Source organism: Microtus ochrogaster, chromosome 6, assembly GCF_000317375.1.
Source record: "Microtus ochrogaster isolate Prairie Vole_2 chromosome 6, MicOch1.0, whole genome shotgun sequence".
Classification (NCBI taxonomy): domain Eukaryota; kingdom Metazoa; phylum Chordata; class Mammalia; order Rodentia; family Cricetidae; genus Microtus; species Microtus ochrogaster.
The window spans coordinates 84,844,329-84,857,904 of NC_022013.1; the positions used below are offsets into that span (position 1 = coordinate 84,844,329).

Below are 13,576 nucleotides of genomic sequence, written 5' to 3' on the forward strand. Positions count from 1 at the left end.
TGTGAGCCACCATGTGGTTGCTGGGAATTGAACTCAGGACCTTTGGAAGAGCAGGCAATGCTCTTAACCACTGAGCCATCTCTCCAGCCCTAAAAGGTTTGAAGAATAACTAGCCATCTGAAATATATCTCTGTACATCTATAAAACCTAACATGATTACAAGCTTGACTTTTATACATGACTTTCTATTAACCTATATTTCTTATATATTGCATTTTTAAAGGAGCTGCACAAAAATACCGTAATCAAGAGCAGAAATATACATGTAACAAAATTGACCTTAAATTTGTATAAATAAACCAAGATCCATACTAATGCAAAGTATTCATATCTGTAGCCTATCCCCCTTTCAATGTAAACAAACATAAACAATATTTGGGAATTTGGGTGTAGTTCTCTCCAAATTGCTTCCTGTTTTTTGTTGGGTGAAGTATTTTTGGTGGTGGGCAACCTTTTGTGGGGTCTTGGCCCATCAAACCATATTAGTCTGGAAGAATTCCACAGGTTCTCATCCTCTGTGGAAACAAAAGAAGTACCTCTGTTCCAAAATAACATATTCTTAGACCCAAATTCTGAAGTCCTGATACCTTTAAAATATATAGGTTGGTTTAGCTTAGCAGCCCATACAGTGAAATATTTCTCCGTACTTAGCTCCTTCACAGTCAAAAAATTCAAAGAAAACACAATAATATACATAATCTAGACTGTATTTTCCATCTTTATGTGGTTTTTCTCTATTTCCTTAATCTATGTCTGTACTCTGTCTCTTTAAAGACTTTTTTAAAAAATGATTTACTCTTTTTATAATTCTCTATACTCTTTTCTCTCTCCCAAGTCTATGTACATTATCCAACCCTGTGACCCATTTAGAGGTCTTTTTTTTTTATCTGAATCTGTCTTTATTGTGTATCTGTAAGTATTTTCTGACCAGAAGCACCTCCCCTTTTTTTTAATGCTAAGTGGGTGTGGCTAGGGCCAACAAGGCCCTGCCTGCTTGCTTTGCCCAGTCCAACAGGGAGGAAGCATGTTTACTGCTTCTGAGACTGCCTGGTGGCTGTCCTCACCATCTCAACTTTAGGGAACACTGTGTAGTATATAAACCCTTTTTATCTGAGTAAAAGCTAAATCTGCCATGCAGCACACTGCATGGCCTGGAAATATCTCTGTGCATGGTGGTGGGAATCCACCATGCTTTCCTGCCTTTGTAAGCCTAGCAGACCTGAATCTGCAGCCTGCCTAAATGGGGAGTACTGAGCCATGGGCATGGTCTCAGCTAGTTTCCTACTGACCCTGAGTGGACATATAAGCATCTGGACCTGAAGTGGGTGGCGGGCATCAGCCCCAAAAAAGAGCCAGAGCTGTTCCTGGCACAAATCAGGAAGTCTTTCCTTAAACCACGCAGCTCTGCCACTAAAGCTGAGTCAGGAAACCTCTTAACGGAGCTGCGTCTGTCTCTGCTTGCTGCCATCAATGGAGCAAGAAACTGCATTAACTGTCTTTTTGTGTCTAGAACTCCTTCCCAAACTCTCTCGGGTTTTAAGTGGATTTAGTTGGCCGTGTTGGTGCACCAATCTGTTGTAAGAAGACTGTTTGTTCATTCTAAGCTGCTCAGTCCCAAAATAATCACACAAACAATATTTAAAACACTGCTTGGCCAATGACTCTAATATATTTCTAACATGCTCTTACATATTAAATTAACCCATTTCTATTTTATATTTTACCACGAGGCTCATGGCCTACCAGCAAGGTTCCAGCTGGCAGCTTGTGTCTTTTCCCTCTGGTGGCTCCACGGCATTGCTTGACTCCGCCTTCTTTCTCCCAGCATTCAGTTTAGTTCCCCCCACCCCAGCTCTACTTTACCTATCACAGGCCAAGGCAGATTCTTTACTTGTTAGCCAATAAAAATAACACATACAAAAGGACTTCCCACACCAAGGCGGGCAGGAATCTGGAGGCCACGGAGGAGTGCTGCTTACTGACCTGCTCCTGATGGTTCACTCAGCTTGTTTCTTATAGAACGCAGGACCACCAGCCCATGGTGGTCCCACCAGCCATGTGCTCAGTCCTCTTATATCAATCACTAGTTAAGAAATGCTCTACAGAGCATGGTTCTATTTTTTGAGACAGAGTTTCTTTGTGTAGCCCTGCCTGTAGACCAGAGATCCAAGGTGGTGGTGCACACCTTTAATCCCAGCACTCAGGAGGCAGAGGCAGGTGGGTCTCTAAGGCTAGCCTGGTCTATATAGTGAGCTCCTGGATAGCCAGTAGGAATAGAGATGATAAAAACCTGACTTAAGCCTGGAAGCTTACCCAGATGGTATAGGTGAACACGGGACAGAAACCTACATCTTTGGTGCTTCCTTACCTGCCTGGAGGCCAGAGAGACAGAAAAATCTGTATTTGTCATACAACTTTCCCAGTGAAGATGATGTTCATGGAGTCAAGGCCTTAGCCATTGGCTTTTGTTTTTATTCTAGTTGCCAAGGGGTTGTTGGTTTTACTTCATACCACTTCTGATGTGACATTTTCAGTCAAGAAAACTTCTAACTGGATTTCTCTTAAGTTTCTCTCCATAGCAGGTATTTGAAGAGGCCCTGCTCTTGCAGTGAGAGGCAGTAACTCCTGTCTTGGACTTGTTGCTCACTGGTGAATCCCTGAACAAGAATGGAACCCCTTTGTGGGCTTCTGAGAAATGGAGCTAACTTGCCTGTGTGCTTAGCTACAGGGGAGGCGGAAGGGGCTGTCCACCCAGCACGTGGCTCTGCATTTGCTGTGGAGCCGCTCGGCTTTCTGGTAGACCAGTTGTTCCGTATTTGTCCTCTATTGTCCATGACAAGCACTGTCAACTCACTGACTGCCCCAGGGTCTAACTTAGCTCTCTGTGGGCTGTGAGTCCAACACAGGTCTTGCTGAGCCATGCTGTTCTGTGGAAAACCAGTGGTTAAATCTATTTCCTTGCTTTTGCCAACTTCTAGACACCACCAAGCCACCTTGGTTCATGGCCTCTCTACCTTTAATCAGCCATAATTATCTCTCTGGCTCTACTGCCATCACTTACAATGTGGTTCTGGAAGGGCCTCAAAAAGTTAAGTCTGATGAGAGTAGTATGTGATCTTCCCCAGACTCCACCCATTAGGAGGCACAGGCTGGATAAAAGATGGGTTGTTTAAGCAGCAAATGAAACAGGACATGGCCTGGTAGTTTGGATAATATTGGCTCTCATAGGCTCATGCATGTGAATGTTTAGATTCCAAGTTGGTGGAACTGTGTTGGGAAGGATTAGGTGTCTCCCTGTTAGAGGAGGTGTGTCACTGGACGTTCACGCCAGGCCCAGTCTGTCTCCGCCTCCAATTGGTGGATCAGAATGTGACGCTCCAGCTACTGCTCAGGGCCATGTCTGCTGACCTGCTGCCAGCTTCTCCTCATGATGATCATGGACTAACCCTCTGAAACCGCAAGTAAGCCCCCAGTTGAGTATGTTCATTTACAGGTTGCCTCGGTCATGGTGTCTCTTCACAGAAGCACAAAAGTAACTAAAATGCCGGGTGACCTCCCTTGCCTTCCCTGGTATGGATCTGGTCAAAAACCGAGTTTATAGAACAGTAACTAAGATTCTGGGTGACCCCATTTGCATCCCCAGGTATGGATTTGGTCAAAAGCCAAGTTTATCAATAGGAAATTCCTGATGGAGGAACTTTACCAGCACTTTCTAGAGAGTGAAGACAGCCAGGTGGCTCAGGAAGATGACCCTTTCTGGGACCCTGTGGAGGTTGTCCACTTGGGCTCAGCACACATTTGGCTGCAGTCCCTGGCTTACCGCATGATGCTGGAGGAACAGGTGGAGTTTCTGAACTATGACGGGCTGGAGGAGGCAGTATTGCACATCCGCATCACTCCCTGCTCCCCGGAGGGATGGTGAGTCTTGGTCCCCTCCCAGGATGCTCAAAAGAGCCCAAGTTCTCATGAAGGGTGGAGGGAAATCAACTTGGTCCCTTAAGGGGTTACCCATGAGACAAGCAGACAAGAGAATGAACTCATTTATGACTTGACCTCGTTGAATCTGATTCTTGACAAATGGCTAGCATTAGAGACAGCTCAGCACTGCCCCAGGGACCTGGGGAATCAGGAGACATCCCACAAAACAGCAGATGGCATGAGGAACGCTGAACCCAAAGCCTGGGCTGATTCCATGAGGGAACCCCGGGAAGGAAGCCTGTGTTGTGGACATGCTTACCCTCAGCCACAGCCTGCTCCTGGCACCTTGCAGGTCTGGCATCCACTACACAGGGTGCTTGTCACACTTGGCAGGCATCAGGGCCAGAAGCAGAAAGTTGGTTTCTGCTTTTCCGTCTCCATTCTTGGCAGAGGCCAAAGCTTTGCTCCTTGGTTTGGGGTGGGGAGGCGCTAGGTGTCTGGATCCTTCTGTGCTGTCCCTAAACTCCTGATTTATTATTTACGTTTTAGGCCATAAGATGTTTATATAACAGTATTTCAGCAATTGTAAGCACAGAGTCTGGCAGGAGTCCTGGGCTGGATACAAACATCCAATGTGACCTTTTGTCTTAATGAAGAGGAAACCCCCTTGAGAAGGGAGTAGGAAAGTCTTGTAGTTCTGGGCCCAAAAGGCCAAGCTGACCAAAAGCAGTGTCTGTAGGGACTTCAGGCCACTGGCGCACCACCTGTTTGTGCCAGCTACCTAGGCTGCCCAATGGTCACACTGAAAATTAACAACATGGCATTCTTATGTGTGAGTTTCAGCCTTTAAGAGCATGGTTGACATAAGAGAGGTCCCCAGTCGGAAAGCTGACCCAAGCAGCTTCCAAGGACAAGAGGGATCATGCTGACTCTGGACTGTGACTGACTCACCAAGGCAGATGACAAATTAGGCTGCAGCCTCTGAGCAGACAGCTGGCCCTTCCTCCTCCCCAGTGGGACCAACCATCCTCAGTGTGGGCTTAGCATCTTACCCACTCGCGTTCGCCACACGGAGATGTTTGGCTTCCTCTCTGGCCTGTGAGCTCTTTGCCAGAAGCACCGTCCGGAACTGGCTCTTGAGTGAATGGATTCTATAGCAGATACTACCATCCAGTCCTCCAGGGCAATCGTCTATCTCTGTCTATCTCTAAAGGACTCTTTCATTTCTGTGACATTTGAACACTAACTAGCCTGGGTCCAGCCTAATCCAGAGACTGATGTTCAACTCTTGTCTGTAGGGCCCGTGGGGAGGAAGATATGGTTACTGAGCCCCTGGAGCTACTGGGCAAGAGGCTTGACTTCCAGATTCACATTGTCGGATGCCTTGGTGTCAAATGGCTAAAGGAAGATGCAAGCCGGGGCATCCAGCTGGGGTACGGATCTGCACTACATGCTCCGTGAACACACCGTATGTGTGGCTCCTGGTGGATGCATTTATCAGAAAATTCTAAGTTTTTCTGTTTGTTCAACTGCAAAATGGCTACTCTCTCCACCACGTAGAACAGCCACACGGCCCTCCACACGCCTAGGATGTCTGCTGAGTCTCTTATGTGATTAAAGCAACAGGTCAGATATTTGAATTGCCACAAAAAAAAAATCCACCAAAACCATGTTGTTTAAGTAAAGACACAACCAGAAAGGGTTAAATTCATGTGGTTCAAAGGATATTGAAAGGTAAAAGAAAGGATGCTTTAAGAAGTAAAAAAATGTCCTGGGCAGTGGTGGCACACACCCTTGATCCCAGCACTCAGGAGGCAGAGGCAGGTGGATCTCCGTGAGTTCGAGCCTGGTCTGTAGACAGAGTGAGTTCCAGGGCAGTTAGAGGGCTACGCAGAAACTGTGTCTCAAAACAAAAACAAACAAACAAAACCCAAAAAACAAGTACAAACTGAACACCTCCCAAGGAAACCTGACACTTTAAAGTAAACACTGATTAACCCCTTCTTGCCTGTTGGACTTACCTACTCGATGGTGATGGTATGCTGAGTGACAGAGCTGGAGGCAGAAAACCACAAGACTCAGTTACAGGGCAGCTTCTCAGCTAGCCGCACAGATGTGGCCCTTCTGGTTTTCAATTATGTTTTCTATCCTTGCCTCAGGTACAGAGTCTATGATCTCCCAAACACTCTGTATACGAAGCCTGTGTGGAAGAGCGTGAACCCCCGGATGGAAGAGACTGTCCACGTTGTGGCCTTGAGTGCATCCCGCGAGTTCCTGGATTACTTACTGACAAATGCCCTGGTCGTTGACTTGTGGGGCCTCCAAGGTACCTTGCTTGTTCCTCCTTTCCTAGGTGTGCTGTTCAACCAGATTCCATGCTGAGAGGGAGCGAGGGAGGCAGGCGGGTCTGGGGAGCAGTGGGTAAGCGCCATCTTCTGCCAGGCCTGGGGTTCAACATTCACTTCAGCTCACTGGGGTCTTTCCTTTCTGGTCCCCTCTCCCACGCTGCAGAAGGCTGTGCTGAATTCGGCTTCTCTCAGCTGGACAGCCTGCTCCCAGGTGAAGGCCACATTGTGGTAGATACCAAGAAATTGTCCAGTGTGAAGACTGTGAGCCAGGTGTGTACTTCGTGGCAAATGACAAGGGGGAACAACCTCAGTGATAGCCCCCAAGAATCATCCCTTTATGAAAGTGGTTTTGTGCTTTTCTGTGTGTCCCGAGGGATTTAAACCTCTCCCTGCCCCTGCCCCCGCCCCCATTCCCTCCTTGTTTACACGAGGTGGTATGAACCACTAGTCTGGAAGGCTGTGCAGGTAATTCCATAAAAGCTGAGCTGACGTATCTTCTGTAGATCATGTCAAACCAGGTACCAGGAATTTATCAGAAACTGCTCACATTAGAGCAGGAGATGGAGCTGCTCAGAGACATTAACCGAGCCCTCAGAGAAGAAAATGTGTTTCTCAAGGCATCGCTGGAAAAAACTGGCTCTGCTCAACACGGTGAGACAGTACCATTTGCTGGCTCATCTCATTCATTCTTAGTTCCCATGTTTGGAATGTGCTATTTGTCTTTAAAAAACATTTACTTATTTTTATGTGTGCCTGAGTGCATGTGTGCCCAGAGAGGCCAGCAGAGGCTGTCAGGAGGACCCCCTGGAACTGGAGTCATAGACGCCATGTGGGCATTTGGAATCAAACCTAGGTTCTCTGGAAGAGCAGTCAGTGCTCTTAACTGTTGAGCCATCTCTCCAGCTCCAGAAGAACAGGAAATCTTAATGAGTTAACTCATATCTTAGACCATAACAAAAGAACAGAACCCTTTCTCTTTTGCCCTCTAAGATTTCTTAGAGTGGCTCCAAAGGGAATATGCTGATAAGTGAAGACATAAAATGTCCCCAAAGCTGGGCCTGGTGGCACACACCTTTAATCCTAGCACTCAGGAGGTAGAGGCAGAGACATGTAGATCTCTAAATTTGATGCCAATCTGGTCGAGGGGGTGAGTTTCAGGACAGCTAGATCTACACAGAGAAACCCATACTTTTTTTCTTTGTACCCCAGCCCGGAGGGCAGATAACCCAGAGGGAGCTGAGGTGAGAGCCCAGCTGCCGGCAGTCAGAGAGGCTAAGCAGATGTGTGCTCAGCAAGCCGGCTGCGATGCACAGCTGGCCAGAGCCCTGAAGGTGTTCTATGGAGGCATGAGCATGGCCAGACGACAGCTGCTCAGTCTGCGGCAGTGCAGACCCCCCGTGAGTACTCAGCCTCCCTGTGACACCCAGACAGTACTCCATTGAGCCTACAGATTTGATGGCAGAGCGCTGGGAGGGGTGTGTGTGAACAGATGAGCAAATCAGTGCTTTTAACAGTGTGGGCCCTGGCCAGGCGGTGGTGGTGCTCGCCCTTCATTGCAGCACTCGGGAAGCAGAGGAAGGTGGGTGGATCTGTGAGTTCGAGGCCAGCCTGGTCTACAGAGTGAGTTCCAGGATAGCTAGGGCTACACAGTGAAACCCTGTTCAAAAAACCAAAATAAAATAAAAAATAAAGCCTGGTTAGGGTTTCTATTGTTTCCTTGGCTTGTTGCCAAATGATAGAAAACTCTTCAAATCTTTGCTATTAAAATGGTGTTGCTCATGAAATTCTGAGGCTTCTAGCCCATTTCCTATTAATGGCTGATCAATTTCATCATTATCTTGTGCTAGAAGGCCTGGTAGGCCTGTATGGGATCTGATATACATTATGTAAAAAAGATAATTTCTATTTCTGATTGCTTGTGGTAGTTGAATACATAGCAAAATTAATTCTGAATCATCTGGAATAAGTTCCGCTTCTGAATGTTGAGAGTCAGTAATTATATTAAGAGATCCAGGAAAATCTATTAATACCCATAAGAATGGCTTACAGATCTGATTTTTGAACCAAATCATAAGGGCTTTGAGCCACTTATTTTTCTGACTTAAAACCTACCTTTCCTGATTTATTTATGTGCATCAGTATAGAATGTAGGGGCTCCAGAATTTGGTGTCCATCTTACTATACAAGGGAGAATCCAATTAGTTATTTTTATAAACTGAAGTCTCTTGCTTTTGGCATATTTGTTGCTAATCTCTCCCCAAACTTACTGCAAGCTCTTTGTCAATGTTCAGTTTCTGCCCATAATAAGGCACTTTCAGCATTAGTAAAAGATATAACAATTTCTGCTAGGTTTATTCCTACTAATTGACGAAGTCTTAATTTTTCTTTCAGAATCAGTTTAGAAACCTTTTCTACATAGGCTTTTAATTTTTTTTACTATGTTTGTGTGCTAATAACAATATCCATTCTAAGATATTCTCTTCTCTCTGCAATCTCCTGTGGAAGACTGAGTAGAAGATGGAATAACTCGAATACAGTCAAGCTATGGATCCACGCAATCCACATGTGCATCCTGTAACTTCTATTCTACCAAAGCCAATTCTCTCAGCCTCAGCTGAAAATTTCCTTAAAATATTTAAATCGTTATAACCTTGTAAGGTTCAAAATAATTTACTTAGATCTTGAGTTCAATTCAATTGTGGGCCATAGCCAGTTAATATCTCCCAGCAATTTTTGAAAATCATGGAGTTTGTAATTGATCTCTCCTGATTTGTACTTTCTATGGTTGAATTTTCTGTAAACCTATCTTATATCCTAGATAATTGATAGGCTCTCCTCATTGTATTTTTTTTCCAGGAGTAATTTGTAATCTCCAGCAAGGCAAAATTCTCTTTACATCATCAAACATTTTTTCCTAAGGTATCTGAGTCTGAATCAGCTAGTAAGATATCATCCATATAATAGTAAATTATAGATTCAGGAAACTGTATGAATTAGTTCTAATGGCTGTTGTACAAAATATTGACACAAGGTGGGACTATTTAACCTTTCTTGTGGAAGAATTTTCCAGTGGTACCTTTTAATATGTTGAACATTATTTTATATTTATTTATTTATTTATTTATTTATTTATCCATTGGTTTTTTTGAGACAGGGTTTCTCTGTGTTACTTTGGAGCCAGTCCTGGAACTAGCTCTTATAGACCAGGCTGGCCTTGGATTCACAGAGATCTGCCTGCCTCTGCCTCCCGATGAACATTATTTTAATTAAGAACTGGGAAGGCAAGTTTTCCTTTGTTCTTCTAAAGGCATATAAAAAAGCAGTCTTTTAAGTCAATAACTATAATAGATCACCCCTTAGGCAATAGAGGGTAAGGGAATTCCTGGCTGTAAAGAGCCCATCGACTGAATCACCTTACTTAGGGCTCTCAAATCTGCTAACATTCTCCATTTTCCAGATTTCTTTTTAATGAAGAATATAGGAGAATTCCAAGGACTGGTTGATTATTTAAAATGTTTATCACTGAGCTGTTCCTGTACCAGATGTTCTAATGCCTGTGATTTTTCTCATGTCCAAGGTCATTGTTCCACACAGACGGATTTGTCAGTTACCCATTTTAAACACGGTGGTTGGTACCTTTGAAAGACCAACAGCCACTGTGCTCTGCTTAGGTATAACCTGAACTGTCTGTGACTGTTCTTGATAATACCTTTTACTATTTTTTTTCTAGAAGAATTCATTTTATGGTTTCTGAGATTGGAGGAATGTTAAATCTGTGTTTCCATTGCTGCAACAAATCATGTCCCCATAAATTCATGGCCACGTACGGCTTTACTTTTCCTATCTCTCTTTCTGGCCCTATACATTTGATCATCTTTTACTTTGTTTTACCTGAGATAAAGTTCCAATCCCTAGAAACCAAATATTTACCTCCCAAAGAGGTCAATTTGGATACCAAGATTTTGGTGAAACTATTGTTACATATGCTCCTGTGTCTAGCAACCCTTCAATTTCAACGTCATTTATTTGTATTTTTAGCTTTGATCTCTGATCATTTATAGCAGCTTGCAAAAATACTTTTCTAGTCTCTCTTGAATTTTTGTTTTATCTGTTGAAGCTGTTCTGTCCTGATTATACCCAGAGCAGTGTTGTTTTTAACAACAGACTAGTCAATTTTTATGCTCTGTGAATGATTTTTTCCAATGTTGACAGGGAATGACTGAATCAAATTTGAACTTGGGGCCTGTAGGAGGTTCCTTAGAATACTTCCTGATGGCAGAGATTACCTTGCCTGGCCCTTATTGATCTGCATTCCTTAGTCCAATGCTGGCCTTTACCACAATTCTGCATACCCCAGAAAAAAAAAATCTCTGGAAAATACTCTTTCTTGGAATGCCTTGCCCACAATCCCTTTTCAAATGACCTTGTTTACCACAATTAAAACATCTCACATTTTGATTTTTCTTAAAACTTTTAGAAATGCTTCTATTAGAGTAGCATCATAAATGAGAGATCCAATATTAGCCATATTCCTAATCCATTCAACTATTGGTGCTGTTCTTGCTTTTAAAGGCCTAATCACCCTTTTGCATTCTGAATGAGCATTCTCAAAAGACAAAGATTTGATTAATAGTTGTCTGACTCTGGATCTGATACTATTTTATTTATAGCTGAAGTCAATCATTGCAAAAAAAAAAGTGAACGCTTCTTTTGGACCTTGCATAATTTTAGTAAATGATTCAGACCTCTGATTCTTCAACCTTGTCCCAAGCATTTAAAACTGCTAAATGATATAGTGCCAAGTCATGATCATCAAATTCAAGCTGCCTTTGTAATTCAGCATACTGACCATCATCTAGTGACTGATCTTGGGGAATATTATTAATACCTCAAGGTCTGTTTGTTGTTCTATGACTCTTTTCACCATGTTCGTCGTCAGAACTGGGGACAGCCTCCAATATTACTGTTGCCAACTCTTTCCAGTCTTGTGAGATGCTTCTGCTCCTAGTTGCCCATGAATTCACCACACAGGGTGAACACATACCAGTGAACAAGTGCTTCCTTAAATCTCCTCAAATCTAATAGGACTCCATTTAACTCCCTGATAACCTTGGGGGGTGCCTGTTGTCTGTTGGTAATTCTTGTCCAGTAACTGGATAAAAACTAAGTTGGTTTTCTAACAACTTTGGCCACCCCTCTTCAGTTTCACCATGTGGTGGCATGGTACGTTCTTGCCTAAATTCCTCTGTGTTTGAGTATTTTCTTTATTTTCATTTATAAATCTTCCTAAGGCTTGCATCCTATCAACCCACTTTCCACATTTGGCACAAAAAAAAAACCACTCTGCTTCTTAATGATAAAATATCAATGTCCAGACTGGTAGGAATTACAAATTGGTATGATGTCAATCTCAATAAAGTCATTTATCTTTTCATTTTCTCTATTTCCGTGCCATTTAAAGTAGCACTATGCAGGGGCCTGACACCCTGAGTATTATATTTCCCATTCTTAATGTGGGAACATTTTTCCTTTTAATAGCTTTAACTCTCTCCTTGAGGATTTCCCAGGTATCCTACCAAATCTGATGGCTTCTCAGGAGCCAGATGCTGGCATGAAAGCCTACTAGCTCAAAGAGACAGAGCAAGCACCCAGATGACTTTCTTGCTCTGCTGATGTCCCCCCAAAAAGAACCTTGCTCCTACTTGAACAAAACTCTCCCAACTAGATGTCCTTCCTACTTCCTGTGTGTGTCTCTCTATCCTCTTGACTTTTTTATCCCGTCAACTGGTTGTTTGCTCCACCTCTTGACCTATGGTTGATTTTATTTTACAATATTCAGGCAGAAAATTCTTGAATTAAAGGTGTGTACTCAGGTTGAGCTACACCACAACTAGAAGCAGGGGTTTTCAATAAATAATCCAATCTTTGGGTTCACAGTGTGATCAAATATCTTGCAATAGGACTGGCACTACTAGAAGGTGTGGCCTTATTGGAGGAAGGATCTCAGTTTTCTGCTTTCTGTGGATCAAGATGTAGAATTCAACTCCTTCTCTAGCACCATGTCTGCCTGTATCCCTCCATGTTTCCTGCCATGATAAAGGAGTAAACTGGAAGCCAGCCCCAATTGAATGTTTTCATGTGGTCTTGCTGTCTCTTCACAGCAATAGAAATCCTTTTTTTTTTTTTTTGGAAGGGAAAATAACATCTTCATTTATTTTTTTCAGTATGAAGGAGAAACTCAGCAAACATGAGTTCTTGTCATCAGTGCCCAGCTGTGAGCAGGCCGATTTGCTCGTTCAGCTCTCAGAATACCCTTTTCTTTTTTTCTTTTGGTTTTTCGAGACAGGGTTTCTCTGTGGCTTTGGAGCCTGTCCTGGAACTAGCTCTGGTAGACCAGGCTGGTCTCGAACTCAGAGATCCGCCTGCTTCTGCCTCCCAAGTGCTGGGATTAAAGGCGTGTGCCACCATCGCCCGGCTTCAGAATACTCTTTTCTATTTTTTATTTTATTTAAATAACGTTTTCACTTATTTTACATACCAACTGCAGCCCCCCCATCTTCATTCAGAAAGGGGCAGGCCTCCCAAGGGCTTGAGCAAAGCATGACACAGTAAGTTGCATAGCTCTTCCCCTTGAGTCAAGGTTGGGCAAGGTAATCCAGCATGGGGAACAGGTTTTCAAAAGCTAGCCAAGCACCAGGGACAGGTCCTGATCTGGGAGCCTTACAAAGAGACCAAGCTATGTAACTGTCACACACATGCAGAGGGCCTAGGTTGATCCTATGGAGATTCTCTGTTGGTCCAGAATCCATGAGCTCAGTTCAGCTGTCTCTGTGGGTTCTCCATCATGATCCCCCTGGCTCGTACAATCCCTCCTCCCTTTCTTAAGACTCCCAGAGCTTAGCTCAGTGCTTGTCTGTGGATCTCTACCTCTGCTTCCATCAGTTACTGAATAGAGTATCTCTGATAGCAATTAGGGAAGTCACCAATCTGCTTACAGTAAGTGACCAGTTCAGGCACCCTCTCCACTATTGCTAGGAGTCTTAGTTTGGGTCATCCTTTTTTGGATTCCTAGGGGTTTTCCCTGGCACCAGGTCTCTCCTTAGCCCCAAAATACCCCTCATCAAGACTTCCATTACTCTCCCCCTCCATCCGCCTCCAATCCACCTCCCACACCCAGCCCAACCAAACCACTCCCTCAAGCTCCCACCTCTCCATTCCCTAGTCCCTTGCCCCCCGTTTTCTAGATCTCTTCTATTTCCCCTTCTCAGGGAAATCCATGCTTCCCTCTTTTGGCTCTCCTTGTTATCTAG

The 13,576-nt window shown here is 43.9% G+C and overlaps 1 protein-coding gene across 1 annotated transcript in view; it reads left to right on the forward strand.

Annotated features, from left to right (window-relative positions):
- LOC101983502 (kinesin-like protein KIF28P) overlaps positions 1-13,576 on the forward strand; it is a 46,247-nt gene that overhangs the window by 29,630 nt on the left and 3,041 nt on the right. Inside the window, exons 17-22 of the mRNA XM_005348976.3 lie at positions 3,644-3,918; positions 5,217-5,351; positions 6,078-6,244; positions 6,430-6,536; positions 6,770-6,917; positions 7,476-7,663. Coding sequence (XP_005349033.1) covers positions 3,644-3,918; positions 5,217-5,351; positions 6,078-6,244; positions 6,430-6,536; positions 6,770-6,917; positions 7,476-7,663 — 1,020 coding nt within the window. The remainder of the gene's footprint in view (positions 1-3,643; positions 3,919-5,216; positions 5,352-6,077; positions 6,245-6,429; positions 6,537-6,769; positions 6,918-7,475; positions 7,664-13,576) is intronic.